Source organism: Anastrepha obliqua, chromosome 3 (assembly GCF_027943255.1).
Source record: "Anastrepha obliqua isolate idAnaObli1 chromosome 3, idAnaObli1_1.0, whole genome shotgun sequence".
NCBI lineage: Eukaryota > Metazoa > Arthropoda > Insecta > Diptera > Tephritidae > Anastrepha > Anastrepha obliqua.
This window is the reverse complement of record NC_072894.1, coordinates 53,074,972-53,094,157: the sequence shown is the minus strand read 5'-3', so window position 1 is coordinate 53,094,157 and position 19,186 is coordinate 53,074,972. Positions and strand designations below refer to the sequence as shown.

Genomic DNA, 19,186 nt, shown 5'->3' with positions numbered 1-19,186 from the left:
TATGTTATGTTATGTTATGTTATGTTATGTTATGTTATGTTATGTTATGTTATGTTATGTTATGTTATGTTATGTTATGTTATGTTATGTTATGTTATGTTATGTTATGTTATGTTATGTTATGTTATGTTATGTTATGTTATTTTATGTTAAAGTATATTATGTTATGTTAATGTTAACTCATTCTCTATATCCGTACAAAATATCTATAAAACAAATAAAATTAAAATTTTCTTTTGAAAAATGCAACCATTCAATCAGTATTTTCTTATGACGTTATCACGTTAAACTATCGTCAGTAAACCGACTTTACAGACAACCTCTTGTTTTTTCCTCCAAACCAATTTACGTCCTTTGATTCCAAATATGCAAAATTTGCTCACATCAGAAAATATCACCTTTTCCCAAAACTCTGTTGGCTTAGTAATGTGCTCCTTGTGCTCCTTGGCAAAAGCAATTCACTTCTTCCTATTTACAAGTGATATGTACAGTTTCTTTCGAGCAACTCGACTATGATATCCGCTTTTTTTGAGGATTTTGCATACAGTACCACTACAAATAAACTTATTAAACCTTTCTTGAACATCTTTTGCTATTTGGGAAGATTCGGGAAGAAGTCGGGGATTTTTCTGAATTTCTTTATTAATGAACCTCTTTTCTCGGTCACTCAGCTTAGAAGGGCGTCCAGAACGATGCTTAGCAACAGTAGAACCTCTTGAATTGTAATTAGAAACTATTCTTTGAATAGAAGAGTGAGTTCTTCCTACGGTATTCCCGATTTCACGCAATGTTTTGCCTCCTTTCCAAAGCTAAACGATTATGTTCCTTTCACCGGAACTAGTTACTTTCCTTTTACCAGCCATTTATCTAAACTTCGAACTTGTGGAACAATTATATGAAAAATGCCAACTACGCACAAATAAACACTTTTTCCACTGTTTTTCTGTGCTTGAATTAGTAATGTGGGAATCCCCTTTTCAGATTTTGTACGCAAATTTCTTCTGTGCCACAGAAGGCTAATTTTGATAATCGATAAAATCGATGATTCCACATTATTTCCAAACGATAAACATTACGTTTAAAATTATACACAAAAAAACACATAATTGATAAATTTTATTATGAGCAAAGAACATTGCAAGTACATAGCCGACTGCTTACACAAACTTTTTCTAGTGTACAAAGCTTAGATTTGATTAAAGAGATTAAATATAAGTATGCATGTTTATATGTACATATTTCCTCTTTGATTGATTTATATAAAATCAGTTCATATTCACTAGGAACTATTTTATACCGAAAAGAACTTTCTAAATATCAAATTCAAAAAAATCTAAACCAATTATTATTAAAATAAACTCAAAAATTTTACCAAACTTTTCTGGTTTGAATTATAAAAAACAATCGTGCAAGGAAAAAAATATGACTCTTTAGGACTTGAACCTGAATTAAATATGCACCACAAAACTCATATGAATCATCCCGTCGACTTTAGATTTTGCGCCACAAATTAACACAATCACAAATTCATTCGCTTCGCTGTGAGCATGAAAACCGACGAATCCCTTACTAGTGTGTTGAATCCCTTACTACTGTGTGAAAAATCATATGAAATCCCCTACTAGTGTGGTAAACACAGGAAAAAATCTGAAGTCCTCTACTAGCGTGCTAAATATCTGATTTCCTCCACTAGTGTGGTAAGTTGAATTTGAAAATCCCTTACTACAAGCAGATAATGTTAATGGAATGAGAAGGAGCAAATGTTAAATGAGCTTTTTTCGAGTACTAATTTGCAGATTCATAGTAAGGGATTTTCAAATTCAACTGACCACACTAGTGGGGGATTGCAGATATTTACCACGCTAGTGGAGAATTTCTATATTTACTTACCACGCTAATAGAGTATTTCAGATTTTTTTTGTTTTGTTTTTGTTTTATTATATTCAAAACTTTATTTGCATTAAAACTGGATTTCAATATGCAAATTAAACCCGATTTTCTGATCGAAATAAATTATTCTCAATCTACTTTTTAAATAGTTTAATGCCCAGTCTGTCTGTACGCAAACTTTTTCTGACTAGTGTATACATATTGCTGAGAAAATATCATTCTAATATCTGTTAAGAAAGCCGAACCCTCATTCACACATATGTATATAAATATGCAGAGAAATTACCACCATTCTATCAAACTCAGAACACAAACTTCTGCGCACACTTGACACAGGGCATATAAAAAACAACAACCATTCGCTGTGTCCGCCTACTTCTTACCTTTCAGGAAAATACGGTATATGTACAATCCATATGCGGTTGTCCGCACACGATTCGCTAAAAATGCTAAAAAGGAATCCGCCCGTATTCAAATTATGAAGCATAAACAAAACTGCCGCATAATATACTTAGATATTGTATTAGTTGAAATCAAAGGAGTTCCGTTTGATCGACTCGTTCCTACGAGTGTCTTTTATTGATTGAATTTTTAGTTATTACAATCTGGTTCTTACAGCTAAAGATAGCGTGGCTGCGCTGTCAGGGACGCCGGCAGAGGCGCGGTCAGCTTATGTATAATTCTTTATGTATTGTTTACATAAGAACGTCTAAGGGCTGACGCGGCTCGTAACGGCGGGGAGGAGGTAATATGTTCACTTGGTTGTTGAACCGTCGGCGCATACCAAATATGCCGACGCGGTAATGTCCATGCAGGGCAATGGCCAAGGGATCGTATTACCACAAGTGCTTGCACATTGTTTATATGTATGAATATTGTAGTCAAGTGCTACAATGTGTTTGTAATAATATTTATGCATTCAACTGAGTACAGTGAGCATCAGGGCAATGGCCAAGGGATCGTATTACCACAAGTGCTTGCACATTGTTTATATGAATATTGTAGTCAAGTGCTACAATGTGTTTGTAATAATATTTATGCATTCAACTGAGTACAGTGAGAATTCGATAAGTGAACATACTACATCTCCCTCCTTTAGAAAAATAACGTAATTACATGAAGTTATTTTCTTAGTGTTATTACTTATATATGTGTAATTTTTATAAATATTTATTTTTTGATTTTATGAATTTTAATACTAATTAATTTGATGATATATATATAAATGGTATTAATTACTTATTATAGGTATGGCCATACTTTACTTTATAATAGTAGTCAACTGATTGTGAAGTAACATGTATTTAATATATCAAGAAATGAAAATCTTTAACCTATCTTTATGTACTTTTTGTTTCTTATTTTTACTGTCTTTAATTACACTGGTTTACAGCCAAAATGCACCAGAGACGCCGTTATGAAATTCCTATGTAAAATCACCGTCTGATTCCGAAAATCAAGGTTATTTTTTATTCTATGGTAACGTTTTTGAGATATTTACGAATTACCGTTATTTCAAAAAAACAAAAAATTGGGCCCACTTAATCATATATATCTCGAAAACGAATTGAGCGATTCCAAAACCGTTTAAAGCTTTTAAAAGGTAATAAAATTTGCTATAAACTGTGTGTAAAACACTTTTTGCTAGGCCCTGCAGATTCAAAGATAACGAACTATCATAACGGATTTTTTAAATTTTTTTAGTAAAAATATAAAAAAAATTGTACTTTGAGAGAAAGGATCTCGAAAACTTTTTACTTTTTCGTGTATTTTTTGTTTTCACTCTAAGCTCTGTTTTATTACAAAAAAAATAAACTTTGATTAAACAAAATCGATGAACTAATACAAAAGTTACAAGCATTCAAGTAAATATATCCATATAGTAAAACTTAAGTATCCTACAAATAATAGCATATGTACTGTATGTATTCTGTCTTAACTCTATGATCTTATTTTATAATTGAAAAAGTTATGTGTCTTGTTTTGACGCTTATTTATATAAGGATCGGTTTCTCTTATGAGAAACCAACAGTAGTCACCCATCATAGCGACATCCCAGAATCCTTGATACCGACTTTCAATCATTTTCATTTGCTGGTGAAACCTTTCGCCATGCTCGTCACTTTCGTCGCCAAGATTTTGCGGGAAAAAATTTAAATGGGAGTGCATAAAATGAATTTTTAAAGACATATTTACTCCTGAAAGAAAATTAAAAAAGGAATTAGATAAATACGTAAGTGACACATTAGCATATAATTTTCTTAGGCTGGGTTAATCTTCCAATTCAGAACAAATTTTGGTCGTTCTTGTTTGTTCGGAGCAGGGCAATAAATTTAGATTAAGAGCTATATATTCTCATGTAAATTTAAAAATTTGCTTTAAAATTTTTTGTTTAGTTTTAAAGTTAACTGAGAAAACGGTCTTATATACATATATATATATTGTATATATAACGGTCTTATATGTGTTTTTTATTTACCCATTTCCGCATTGTTTTTGATTAAATCGTTCTCTATCAGCTCGAAGGACTTTTGTGTTTGCCTAAAAAAGAAGTAACGACCTTTTCAAAAAGTCCCACGCCGCTGCCTCCACTGGTGACAATAGTTCTTTGAAATGGGTATTGACCATTATTTTCCTTATTTGCGGCCCCACAAAAATCCCTTCCTTTATTTTTGCTTCTGAAATCTGTGGAAAGATTGTTTTCAAATAATGAAAAGCTTCGCCTTCTTTGTCCAAAGCCTTGACAAAGTTTTTGATAAGGCCGAGCTTGATGTGGAGCGGAGTATGAGTATTTTATGTTATGCACCCCAACTTGAAACGCGATTCGTTCTGGCCAATCCTTTATGATGTAGTGGTCTTGACGTGCTCGGCTATCTCATTTGCATAGAAAGCAACAGTATTTTGTGTATCCAGGTTGTAGACCACATAGCTTTCCAACGACTTTTAGATCGGTACATATTTTCCAATCATGTTCTTCGTATTTAATTAATTCAAGCAATTTTTGCATTGTCTCATATGTTTCCTTCGCATTTACTGCATGCGCGATCGGGATAGATGGCTTTTGATTGCCAATATGCAATAATACGGCCTTTAAACTTAATTAATTGCCGTCTATGAACAATCGCCACTCTTTTGAATCATATGGTTCACCAAACTGTTTAAATAGACCAGCAATGTTTTTGCAATAACAAACACTGTCCTTCTTCGTATAGTACTGGGAGAATTGTTCGTGACGAGTCATATAATATGTTACCTTAACACCGGATGAAACAAATTTAAATTGTTGCATACGAGAGGCGTGTAGTTTGGCCTTTTCTTTTGACAATTCCAAATCCCTTATCCAATCATTGAGTTGTGCTTGTGACAAAGGGTTTCTTTCGTTTTCCGTTTGCAATTCAGTACAACATGATGCCGCGTAATCAGATACTGCTGTTGACAATGAAACTGGAGCCGAAACTAAAGTTAAATTTGATTCTGGCAATGTAGCTTCCGTTGAATTTAGTTCTGGTAATGACACTGTAGATACGCTCGCATAGGTTACTTTTCTTGACTTTCCAACCCCAAATACTTTTGTAGTACAAATATAGCAGTCCGTTGAATGGCAAGTTGGTTCCCTCCTCTTCATTGGTGTAATAAATTTCATATGTTGCCTAAATAGATAGTTTAAGAATCATATGTACATATGACAGAATCATATGTACATATGCTACTATTTGTAGGGTACTTAAGTTTTACTACATATATGGATATATTTACTTGAATGCTTGTAACTTTTGTATTAGTTCATCGAATTTGTTTAATCAAAGTTTATTTTGTTTGTAATAAAACAGAGCTTAGAGTGAAAACAAAAAATACACGAAAAAGTAAAAAGTTTTCGAGATCCTTTCTCTCAAAGTACAAATTTTTTTATATTTTTACTAAAAAAATTTAAAAAATCCGTTATGATAGTTCGTTATCTTTGAATCTGCAGGGCCTAGCAAAAAGTGTTTTACACACAGTTTATAGGAAATTTTATTACCTTTTAAAAGCTTTAAACGGTTTTGGAATCGCTCAATTCGTTTTCGAGATATATATGATTAAGTGGGCCCAATTTTTTGTTTTTTTGAAATAACGGTAATTCGTAAATATCTCAAAAACGTTACCATAGAATAAAAAATAACCTTGATTTTCGGAATCAAACGGTGATTTTACATAGGAATTTCATAACGGCGTCTCTGGTGCAGAAAAAAAGTTGAAATTTGTGATCCAGTGTTATTATATTATCGTTATCTTCTATTTTTACTACAGTATAAGGGCCTAAATATGTTTTATCTAGCTTATGGCCTGTTTCATTTTTTAATAAAACTAGGTCATCTATTTTTATGTTACTATCTATAATATTCCTATCGTAATATTCTTTATTTCTATTTTTATGTTTTTCTAATAGTAATCTAGCCCTTTTATAGGCTGATTCTAATCTAAACTTAACTTCTTTAGAGTAATCATCTATATTATAAATAGGTTCTATTTTATCTATATTTGTAAAATATTTTGGCAAGTTACTCTGTTTGCCGAAAACTAGCTCATATGGACAATAATTATGTGCCATAGAGGGTGTCGTGTTGAAACAGTATACGAAATATTGTAGCCATACATCCCAATCTGTTTTGTCAACAGATATGTAAGAACGGATATATTCATTGAATGTTCTGTGGCTTCTTTCTACTGTTCCAACGGTCTGATGGTGGTGTGCAGTAGACGTTATGTTGTCTATCTTTAAGTATTTGCACAAGTCAGATATAATTGAATTTTTATATTCTGTTCCCATGTCCGTAATGAACGTCTTCATTGGACCGTACTTCAGAATAAAAGATTCAAATATAGCTTTTGCGACAGTTGTTGCACTTTTGTTTGTAACTGGAATTGCTACTAAGTACTTTGTCAGATCACATATTAAAGTGACTGCGTATTCATTTCCATTTTCCGTGCGTGGTAATGGACCAATTGTATCTACTATCACTCTGTCGAAAGCATATATTGGAGTTTCAGTTAAAGTCATTGGGGTCTTTGTGTGTAATGTCGTCTTTGACATTTGGCATTTGGGACATCTACGTATGTACTCTTTGATATGACGAGTCATATTTTTCCAATAGTAGTGTCTTTTTACTTTAGCTATTGTTCTAGCTATTCCTGTATGACCTCCTTGTATTGGATCATCATGGAATGTAAACAGTATTGCTTCTTTTTCTTTATCTTTTTGTATTAGGGTCACCGGCTGGAGTAGCGCTACTCTTAAAGATTTCAATATTTCATTGCCCATTTTTTTAAAAGTATCTATTGAAATTAGTTCAAAGATCTTTTCGCTCGGTGCCACTTTGAGTTGGCTAATATTAAGTATACCGGCTTCTGTTTCAAGCCTTTGAAAGAACTGACCTAAGTCAAGAATTTCATTGGTGTACATATTGCTAACATCAATTCTTGCTATAACTTTATTTCCATGTTTTAGTAAGCATAGAGAGTCTGTTATTCGTACCTCGTCATTTGCAATGACTTCGTATACGTTGGGCTGAGAAGCATTTAGAGTTTGCTTTCGCAAATCCTCTTTTTCTTTTTCTTTTCCTGCGCAGGAATTTAACTGTTTACTTTGATTTCTGGTAGTGACTTTCAGAATTTTATTACTTATTTGTATGTTTTTTAAGTCCTTTATTGTAATTCTTGATAGCGCATCGGCTACAAAATTATCTTTGCCCTTTAGATATTCTACTGTGAAATTATATTCCTCTAATTCAAGTCTCATACGAGTAAGTTTCGAACTTGGATTTACCATTGAGAATAGGTAAGTAAGTGCTCTGTGATCTGTTTTGACGGTGAAGTGTCTACCATAAATATATGGTCTGAAATATATTATTGCCCAATGAATAGCTGCTAATTCCTGTTCTGTTGTGCTTTTGTTGCTTTCACCTTTTGTGAATGAGTCCGTTTTTGTTCTGAGTTAGAACTGCTCCACATGCTTGTTTACTAGCATCTGTGATAATACAGAATTCTTTGCTGAAATCTGGGTATTGTAGGAGTGTTGGATTCATTAGTGCTGATTTTAGATATTCGAAGGCGTTTTGGCAATTAGCTGTCCATTCGAATTTTACATTCTTTTTACATAACCTCGTTATGTGACGGGAATAATCAGCAACATTTTTTATGAATCTTCTGTAATAGTTACAAAATGCAACAAATCTTCTAGCGCTGTCCGCATCGTGTGGGACTGGATAATTTTGGATGACGTCGTATTTTTTGTCGTCGGGCAAGATTCCTTTGTCTGTGCATTTATGTCCTAGGAAAGTGACTTCATGCATGAAAAATGAGCATTTTTCGGGATGTAACTTTAGATTGTGTTGTCTACATTTGTCAAAAACATCGGTTAAGTTTTTGAGCATCTGTTTTTCAGAACAACCAATGACTATTAAGTCATCCATATAAAGGAATGCTTGTGAAGGTTCAAGTCCAGAGAAAGCTATAGTCATCATTCTCTGAAACGAATTTGGCGCTATTTTTAAACCGAATGGTAATCGCGTGAAGCGATATGAACCATTGTTTGTTGAAAAAGAAGTAATATCTCTTGATTTTTCTTCAAGTTCAATTTGATGAAAACCTGACATTAAGTCCAGGCATGAGAAGTACTTTGCTCTACCTAGTTGATCCAAAATATCATCAATTCTAGGGAGCGGAAATTTATCAGACAACAGTTTTTTATTAATTTGACGATAGTCAATTACTAATCGGCATTTTTTTTGTTTCCGAATTTGGAAGTGACTTTTTGGGTACTAATAACAAAGGGCTATTATAAGCAGATACAGATGGTTCGACTATTTTGTCGTCAATTAGTTTTTGGACTTGTTTCTGAATTTCGTCTTTGTGACTGTGAGGATTTCTATAATTTTTAATGTATATTTCTTCATCATCCTTCAATCTCAGTTTTTTGTTTATAAAAATTATTTGTGGTTATTGGTTCGGTTTCTAGTCCGAATACATCGCTGTATTGTTTACAGATTGTTGTTAGTTGATTATGAAATTGTGGTGGGAAATTCTTTGATAGCTGTTTTAGTACAGATTTCTCTCTTTTCTCTGGAATTGTTTTAACTACTTCGTAGCTTGAAAGTGGTTCATATTCTAATTTATTTATGTTGATTAACTGATCTTCATTTGTTGTATTAAGCATTCTTATGAATGCATTTTGGGTTGTTGCTATGGTATTTGCTATGTAGATACCATGCAGAATTTCTTGGTTTGGAATAAATACACTGTCTTCTACTGAGTTTATTGTAATTTTTCGGACCACTTGTGATCTTGCTGGCAGAACTATGGAATTGTTGCCAGAACTGTATGTTATCGGAACATAAATTGGGTATTTTAAGTTAGTTGGTCTGATTATAAGCCAGTCTTCAGACGGCTTGAAATCTAATTGACAGTTGTATTTTTTAATGAAATCTATTCCTAGTATTCCATCACATGGAATAGCGAATTGTAAATTTACAATGTGAAAATCGTGGGGGATTATGTAATTTGTGGTTTGGATTTCAATGGAAGTAAGTCCTTTAGATTTGGTTACTTCTTGACTTATTCCCTGTATATTTATTATATGATCAGTTTGAATGTATTGAAAAACATCTGAATTTTCTTTTAATATAGATATATCTGCACCTGTGTCTATCAAGAATACTAGTTCTTTCCCTGTGTTTATATTTGTGAAGGTTACGTATATGTTTTGGCTGAGATTGATGGTATGAATTTTATTATTTACAGCTGAGTATCTAAAGGCTGTTGGGAGTTTCCCGAAGCGTTTTGGGTCACCCTTACATTATTGTAACTGTTTTGGTTATAACCTCCATTTTGGTGGTTATTTCCTCTATGGTTGACTCTGTTGTTTCCTCTATTATTACCTCTATAATTATTATATTGGTAATTATTATTCTGGCCATTATTGCGGTTGTTGTTATTATAATTATTATTATTATAATAACCTCGACCATTGCCTCTACCATTGGCTCTACCGCGATAATTATTCCTGTTGTTATAATTACCACGGCCCCTTTGGGCTAGCAATATTGAATTGGGATTGCCTGTCATTTCGGTACTACATTGTATATACTTTGTGACGGCTTCATCCATTGTTTTGAAATTGCCTGCCTCGAGGATTGTTTTTAACTTTCCGTGTTCACAATTTTTAACCATTGTGTTAATGGCTTCTTTAGTGCTGAATTTGTCAGCATGTTCGGCTGATAGTCCTTCGTCAATATACGAAGCTTCCAAAAGCTTTCGTAAATTGTCAATTTCTGTCGTAAATTTTTCGGCAGTTTTCCCTTTTTGCATTGTTTTAGACAATTTGGCTTTTACTACGTCGGATGTTTCACCAACTATAGTATCTTGCAATTTTTTGATTATTGCATTAATTGTCGTTTCATTTTGGACTTTGTATAGAGTTGAGCCAACAATTTTTGACTTAATGACCTCAACAGCTATTTCTTCGAATGTGCCTTTTGTCAGATTTATTAACTTCAAAGCTGTTACAAATCTTTGAAGATGTATTTTCTGTCCATTGAATTCTGGAATGGCATTCGATATGTCCTTTATGTATGCCCTTTGGGCGTTTACGTCTGTCATGATGTATTCTTCTGTGTCTGCTGAGCTTGTGCTAGAATTCAATCCTTCTTCCTGTTCTATCTCATTATCTTCTTCAGATAAAGTGATTTGTGCAGGAATAGTAAGATCTTTTAGGTCGTTTTCTTTTATGTCAGTTTCTTCGTTTGATTCAGGATCTGAATCTAAATCTGTTTCAACTGATTTCTGATCTTCTTCTCCATGTAGTGTTAATGGTGAATTTAACACTGTTGGAATGAAAATATCTAGCTGATACTTTTCTTTGACGTTATATAAATTTAAACGTAATTTGATCAACAATTTTGATATTTTTGACCAGTTAGTTTTATTTATTATGCGTCTATTATCATGCACTAATATTCTTGCATCATTAAATGTTTCTACAAGAATTTTCGCATGTTTATTTAAAGTATCCTTTTGTATTGACCTATTCTGGCTTACACATTTGTAAGATTTATCAAATTTTTCTTTTAGTTCACGGATATTTAGGGTTAGTTGCTCCCATTCCATGCCTGGGATTCATTATGTATATGTATATATATAAAAGTTTTTTTTTTTTGTATATATAAACACATTACCATGAGAATCGTGTGTGTTTGTATATTATTTTCAGATCTTATCAAGATCGTTAGCTTGGCTTAAGGCTCTCTTTTTTATACATTTATTATGTAGGATGTAGGCTTTGTAAATAATATATGCACACATAATAATAACGATTATCAGTAACAATATGTTTGTCATTTTCATATCAGTATTTGACGATTCTATTTTATTTATTACATTTGCAGTGGAGTCCACTGTTTTGGTATCAATTAACCCCATTCTGGGTGTTATTATATATATATCATCAAATTTACTTATACTGTTTCTGCTCATATATTTTAGTTTTGTTATTTCTAACGTTAATGTTCATCTAGGAGTCAATTTTAATTTAATTAATTTTTCCTGATTCGATCAACAGCGATCTCCTACCTAGTGGTTTGTATGGCTTCACTGGCCATACTCTAGCGGGCAATGCAGTTATCGCTTCCGCTTACAACATTTGTCTTAAATTAATTACAATATTTTTTTTTGTGTATTATATAAATATATCTAAATTCTGCTGCTGTTGATCGTCCATCTGCACCAGCTGGTCTTCGCCGGATCTGGCACGCTGGCGCTCCCTCGTTGACGCAAGCGGCGGGGTGCCTCTCGCGTTTGATGTTTCTAGTTGTTGTTCGTCTTGGTGTTCGGATCCGCTGCCGTGCAGTGCTTGCACGTGTATTGGCAGAACGCACTGTCCAATGGTCCCTCGCAGTCGGTTGGGCACTTCTTGGCTGGTTTACTGAGCTGGGCTTTTATTGCTCCTGGCTGGTTTAATTTGGGAATAGTTTTATCAATTATTTTTATATGTCTTTGTGTGGTGGTAGAGGTTGAATGCTTATGGTTTGCCTTCTGGGCTTGATCAATCTGATCTAGCTCGGCTTGTAGTGCTATTGTTGCCTCCCAACGTAATGGTGGGTTGGTGGCAAACAATAGTTTGAGAATTTCCGCCTTCCTCTTTTGGAGGCGTACTCGTATGCCGCTTCTTCCGGCTTTTTTCTTTTTAATTACTGCATTCATTGAACCTCTACTCACTCAGACAAGTTAGTTTCCAACGCTGTTCCTGCTCTTTGCCTTTTTGCGATGTAAAGTTGTCCAGCGTCCAGCTGCTTCAATACTTTGTATATGTTGTTGGCATAGCTTTCTTTCCTCCTGCTGCTTGACTCCAGGACTTTGTCACGGTCGCCATGTATTGTTAAATAATTAGAAATGTTCCGTTTGCTTGACTCGTCACTACGAGTGTCATTTATTGATTGAATTTTTAGTTATTACAATCTGGTTCTTACAGCTAAAGACAGCGTGGCTGCGCTGTCAGGGACGCCGGCAGAGGCGCGGTCAGCTTATGTATAATTCTTTATGTATTGTTTACATAAGAACGTCTAAGGGCTGACGCGGCTCGTAACGGCGGGGAGGAGGTAATATGTTCACTTGGTTGTTGAACCGTCGGCGCATATCAAATATGCCGATGCGGTAATGTCCATGCAGGGCAATGTCCAAGGGATCGTGTTACCACAAGTGCTTGCACATTGTTTATGTGAATATTGTAGTCAAGTGCTACAATGTGTTTGTAATAATATTTATGCATTCAACTGAGTACAGTGAGCATCAGGGCAATGGCCCAGGGATCGTATTACCACAAGTGCTTGCACATTGTTTATATGAATATTGTAGTCAAGTGCTACAATGTGTTTGTAATAATATTTATGCATTCAACTGAGTACAGTGAGCATTCGATAAGTGAACATACTACAATACATACATACTTGTGTATTCGTGTATACGCGTTTGGTTTTCTGGACGGATATTAGAATGATATTTTCTCATCAATATAGCTTAGATTTGATTAAAGAGATTAAATATATTCATGTTTATATCTACATATTTCCTTTTTGATAGATTTATATAAAATCAGTTCATATCCAGTATGAACTATTTTATACCGAAAATAAATTTCTAAATATCAAATTAAAAAAACCTAGAACAGTATTTTAAAGCAATTATAATTAAAATAAACTCAAATATTTTACCGAACTGATTTGTAAAAGAGAAATCGTGCAAGGAAAAACGTATGGCTATTCAGGACTTGAACCTGGATTAAATACGCGCCTCAAACGCCATTCAAATAATACCTCCGACTTTAGCAACTGTGCCATGAATTGACTTCTTACGCATCTTTCCCAATCGCAAATTGATTCGCTTCGCTGTAGGCATGAAATAAGTCGAATCCCTTACTACTGTGGTGAAAAATCATATGAAATCCCTTACTAGTGTGTTAAACGCTGAAAAAATCTGAATACCTCTACTAGCGTGGTAAATATATGCAATCCCCCACTAGCGTGGTAAATATCTGCAATCCCCCACTAGTGTGGTAAGTTGAATTTGAAAGTCCCTTACTATGAATCTACAAATAGAGAATGTTAATGGAATGAGAAGGTGCAAATGTTACTGTTAAGAATTTTTAGTACAATTGAGATTTGAAAGATTTGTAGTAAGGGAATTTAGCACACCGAGTTTATAGACACCTCACTGACTTTTGCCCACACAAAAATTATAAACACCACACATATTTTACCTCAACACACAACACATTTCTCACCTCGACATTAAACCAATTAAATTTTTTCTATTTTCGTATTTTTTGAAATAATACGCGAATACGTAAAATTTATTACATTTTTTTTTTCAATTACATTAAAAAAAACGAATTAAAAAAAAAAATTAATAAAAAAAGTTTGCGCCGGGAATTGAAATCGAGTCTAACATGTGGCGAGGAAAAATAGGCGGTGCGTTTATTTCTTCGACTGCTTATTTTTTACCATTTTGCTACTTTTCAAATGATAAGCGGATACATAAAATTGGGTTGGTGTCGAAATTCTGTATGTACAAAATTCTAAAAGCAAAATTCTGCTTTTTAAAATTCTGCTTTTTTTAAATTCTGCTTTTTTAAAATTCAGCTTTCTAAAATTCTGCTTTCAAAATTCTGTATTAAAATATAATGTTAACAATGTTAAAGAGGTAATGTAATTATTTAATTTATTATTATTATTATTTTTTATTATTATTTGAGATATTAAATAAAAAATAATAATAATAATAATTTTTTCTTCAGTTTTTTTCACAGTATTTTTGCGTAGAACTCCTTTTCGCGTGGGCGGCCTTCGGCCGCGCTTCAAAAAAATAACCCTCATCAGTCCAACTCTTGTAATTGGCTAAACTAAAATATTGTTATCGCTTAAACATATACATACATATGTATATTTATGGAATAAATGTTTATTTTGTTACTTCTTGTATGACGAAAATCACAAAACTTGAATAAAGCAGAATTTTTCGCATTAAACATGCAGAATTTTAAAAAGCAGAATTTTAAAAAAGCAGAATTTTAAAAAGCAGAATTTTTTTGCAATTTACAGAGTTTTGTCACCCAGAATTTTGTAATACAGAATAATGACACGCTCCCCATAAAATTTATTACAAATTTTTTTACGATTACATTAAAAAAAAAAAAATTTGAAAACGAAAAAAAAAAATTTACGCCGAGAATTGATGGCGAGTCACGTGGGGAGGATAAATACGCAGAGCGTTTATTTTTGCGCCTGCGTTGTGAACAAAAGGTTTGTGATGTCTACGTAGATATGTATGCGCGCGACGCGAATAAGTTTTAATAAATTCTGAAAGTAATTCATGACGTTTTTCATTACATACATTCATAAATGAACGTATACTCTATATGTACATAAATGATGGTATATAACAATATACATAATATGTATGTACATGTCAATAGGAGGTACAGTCCAATCGTGATAGTCCGACACATACGGGACCGACTCGTTGTCGGATTATCAAATATTCCGGACTACCGAAGGTTCCATTTAATGACACGAAAAGACAGAAAAAAATCACATCAACACCGTCAGAAATCGCGAGAGAACTGGCGTCGTTCAAATTTAATGACAAATTCGGTGTGACCGGGAAACAAAACACAATCCCCTCTGCTGCTCTGCTACGACTGATCAAAATAAAATAATGCCAATTGCATCCATAGACGTTATGAGGTTGTCGGATTACCGAACGTGTCGGATTAAGAAAGGTCGGACTATCACGATTGTACTGTATTTGCATTCAGAAAAAATGAACGGTTTAAGATAAATCAACACTTATTTTATATTGTATGTCAATTTATAGTTAATGTATTCGACAGCATTTACATACATACATATGTACATATGTATGTACATTTGTATATGAAAAACAATAATGCACAAGCGCAAGAACATCATATCACATATGCAAGTATGCCAAATAACCTTGACTTATGTATGTACACATGTCACAGCACATCATTTGGATACCTATTGGTGGATAGGGCTCGAGATATAGGTCAAAACGTGGACCCGGGTAACCTTCGGATGTGTATGTACAATATGGATATCAAATTGAAGCTGTTGGTGAATGCTTTAGTACAGAGTACTTCTCATGCCGCTCCGTGACTGCGGTCTCGAGATATAGGTCAAATCGTGGACCCGGGTAACCTTTGGTTGTGTATGTACAATATGGATATCAAATGAAAGCTGTTGATAAGTGCTTTAATACGGGGTAATTTTCATACCTATTGATGACTAGGGTCTCGAAACATATGCCAAAACGTGGACCCGCCGTGTCTTTGCACCGAATTAAACCAAACTTACACACATTGTTAAGGAGGTATTGAAGATGGTTTCCGTATAGTTTGGATACCTATTGGTAGATAGGGTCTCGAGATATAGGTCAAAACGTGGACCCGGGTAACCTTCGGATGTATATGTACAATATGGGTATCAAATGGAAGCTGTTGGTGAATGCTTTAGTTCAGAGTATTTCCATCCGCTCCGTGACTAGGGTCTCGAGATAGAGACCAAAACGTGGACCCTAGAATGTGTTTGTACAATATGGATATCAAATTGAAGCTGTTGGTGAATGCTTTAGTACAGAGTATTTTTCATGCCGCTCCGTGACTGGGGTCTCGAGATATAGGTCAAAACGTGGACCCGGGTAACCTTTGGTTGTGTATGTACAATATGGATATCAAATGAAAGCTGTTGATAAGTGCTTTAATACGGGGTAATTTTCATACCTATTGATGACTAGGGTCTCGAAATATATGCCAAAACGTGGACCCGCCGTGTCTTTGAACCGAATTAAACCAAACTTACACACATTGTTAAGGAGGTATTGAAGATGGTTTCCGTATAGTTTGGATACCTATTGGTAGATAGGGTCTCGAGATGTAGGTCACTACGTGGACCCGGGTAACCTTCGGATGTATATGTACAATATGGGTATCAAATGGAAGCTGTTGGTGAATGCTTTAGTTCAGAGTATTTCCATCCGCTCCGTGACTGGGGTCTCGAGATATAGGTCAAAACGTGGAGCCTAGAATGTGTTTGTACAATATGGATATCAAATTGAAGCTGTTGGTGAATGCCTTAGTACAGAGTATTTTTCATGCCGCTACGTGACTGGGGTCTCGAGATATAGGTCAAAACGTGGACCCGGGTAACCTTTGGTTGTGTATGTACAATATGGGTATCAAATGAAAGCTGTTGATAAGTGCTTTAATACGGGGTAATTTTCATACCTATTGATGACTAGGGTCTCGAAATATATGCCAAAACGTGGACCCGCCGTGTCTTTGCACCGAATTAAACCAAACTTACGCACATTGTTAAGTAAGTATTGAAAATGGGTTTCGTAAAGTGGTTGTAATTCGGAGCACTGGCAACGGGTACAGCGTTCTTTTGAACCAGCCATAATGTCGCTTACTTTTTTAACGCTTGGGGCGGAACTGAACTGTCAAATTGACAGTGTGAGTTACAATGTGTCAATATTTCTTTCTGATTTGGATGCCATAAGGAAAAAACGTAAGTGCAACATGTAAAAATTGTTTGTGAATTTTTTTGGAGTGGATTTTGGAACAGTGAATAATTTCTTACGAAATTTGAGAATTTAGTGTGAAATCCGAATGAAATTATGTGTTCGTGGAAAAAACAATTTTTTTCGTTTTTTTTTTGTTTTTTGAAAAATATAAATGGATAATGGTTAAAAAAGCTCTAATGCTTAATAAAACATATAAATTGAAACGAAAAATTCATGGATGATCAGGAAAAAAGACGATTGTTTATTCATATGCGTTGATTTGAAATTTAAAAACAATCTTCTTTTTTCCTGATTTTTAATTTATATTTTATATTTACTCAAAAACAAATAGAAAAACAAAAAATATTGTTTATGCCAAAGCGCTTGAATAAAGAATAAAGAAATAAATAATATGAAAACCATATATTTTCTGTTCTAAACCATATCTATTCTATTGGAATATTTCGCGTGGAATTATTTGCCAATATTTGATAAATCTTGAATTTTTGTCATATCGAGTGGCCGCGGCTCCGTATGTATGTATGCACCCTTATATGTATGTAAATATGTCTAACTGTTCGACAGACGCGAGTTAATGCGACTTAGATTCCTTGAACAATTCCAGCGAATCACACATTTCTGTCCGCAAAGCCGCATATATGTACCCTATGATCAAAAAGTACCGGGAATGTTTAAATAAAACATAACAAAGTTAAATTTCAGGCAAATTTATATTATCTCCTTCAAAATATGACCCGTCTGAAGCAACACACATGTGCCAACGTTTAATCCAGTCCTCCAAACACCCCCGGCAGGCCGACATGGCCTTCAGCTCCTTCGTCGTATTCTCTTTGATTGGTGCGATGGCGCGTTATCATCATGCAAAATCTAAGAATTGTTTGCTCACATTTCCGGCCGTTTGCAACATACAGCATCTCTCAAAGGCTTCAAAACGGATAAATAATATTCTTTATTGACAGTCTGGCCCGATGGAAGGTACTCATGGTGGACTATGCCTTGGCAATCGAAGAAAACAGTCAACATCACCTTCCCGGAGCTTTTTGCTCATAGGGTATACATATCCCATCTTTTCACTGACGGACAAGAAGGCGGTCGCAGTTGTTGTTTTTTATATGCATACATTTTTCGTTCGTTGAAGGCTTGTATATATTTATATATTATACATATGCGTGTTTGGCTTTCTGGATGCATCCATGGATATTAGAACATTTTCTCATCAATATGTGTATGTTCAGATTTGACTGAAGAGATTAAATATAGGAATGCATATTCATACATACATATGATTGCCTTTATGGCTGTTTTACATATAAATCAATTCAAAAGAAGTATGAATAATGTTATATGGAAAATAAATTTATAAATAACAGGTATTAGAAAAACCTGAATACACTATTTTAAATCAATTCTAATTAAACCAAATACAAAAAATTAAATAAAAATATCGAACAAAGAAAAATACCTAAGGGACTTGAACCTGAGTCAAATATGGGACGATGTACTGCATGCACGACACGTCTTTCACGATTTTGCTAAACCACGAGTATAATTACTAATGAAATTTTCTAAATCACTCATTTATTTGATTCGCAGTTTTATATGCACATATTCTGCGTTAATTGAAAGTTTGTATGCGTAATTATATGCATATGTATGTGTGTATGCGCGTTTGGCTTTCTGGACGGATATTAGAATGATATTTTCTCATCAATATAATTTGGATTTGATGAAAGAGATTAAAGACATATGTACATATTTTCTGTTTTGATTGATTTATATAAAAATCAGGTCATATCCAGTATGAACTATTTTATACCGAAAAGAAATTTCCATTTATGAAATACAAAAAAAACAGTACTTTAAACAAATTTTAATTAAAATATGCTCAAAAATTTTACCAAACTTTCCTGGTTTGAATTGTAAAAAAAAATGTGCAACGAAAAAAATATGACTTCAGGACTTGAACCTGAATTAAATACGTGCCAAAAAACAAAACGAATAATTCCGCCGACTTTAGCTTCTGCACCACAAATTAACTGCCGCGCGACCTTCTTAATCGCAAATTTATTCGCTTCGCTGTGGGCATGAAATAAGTCGATTCTCTTAGTAGTGTGGCGAAAAATTTTATGAAATCCCTTAGTAGTGTGGTAAACGCAGAAAAAAT

General features: G+C 33.9%; 1 protein-coding gene across 1 annotated transcript; it reads right to left on the bottom strand.

Moving 5' to 3' along the window:
- Window positions 1-9,660: 9,660 nt before the first annotated feature.
- LOC129241969 (basic-leucine zipper transcription factor A-like) lies at window positions 9,661-11,031 on the bottom strand. The gene has a single exon (XM_054878517.1). The coding sequence runs from the start codon at window positions 11,029-11,031 to the stop codon at window positions 9,661-9,663; it is 1,371 nt and encodes a 456-aa protein (XP_054734492.1).
- Window positions 11,032-19,186: the final 8,155 nt, after the last annotated feature.

Coding starts and splice junctions, on each gene's coding strand:
- LOC129241969 (XM_054878517.1), bottom strand. CDS start 11,031: ATGGAATGGGAGCAACTAACCCTAAATATCCGTGAACTAAAAGAAAAA.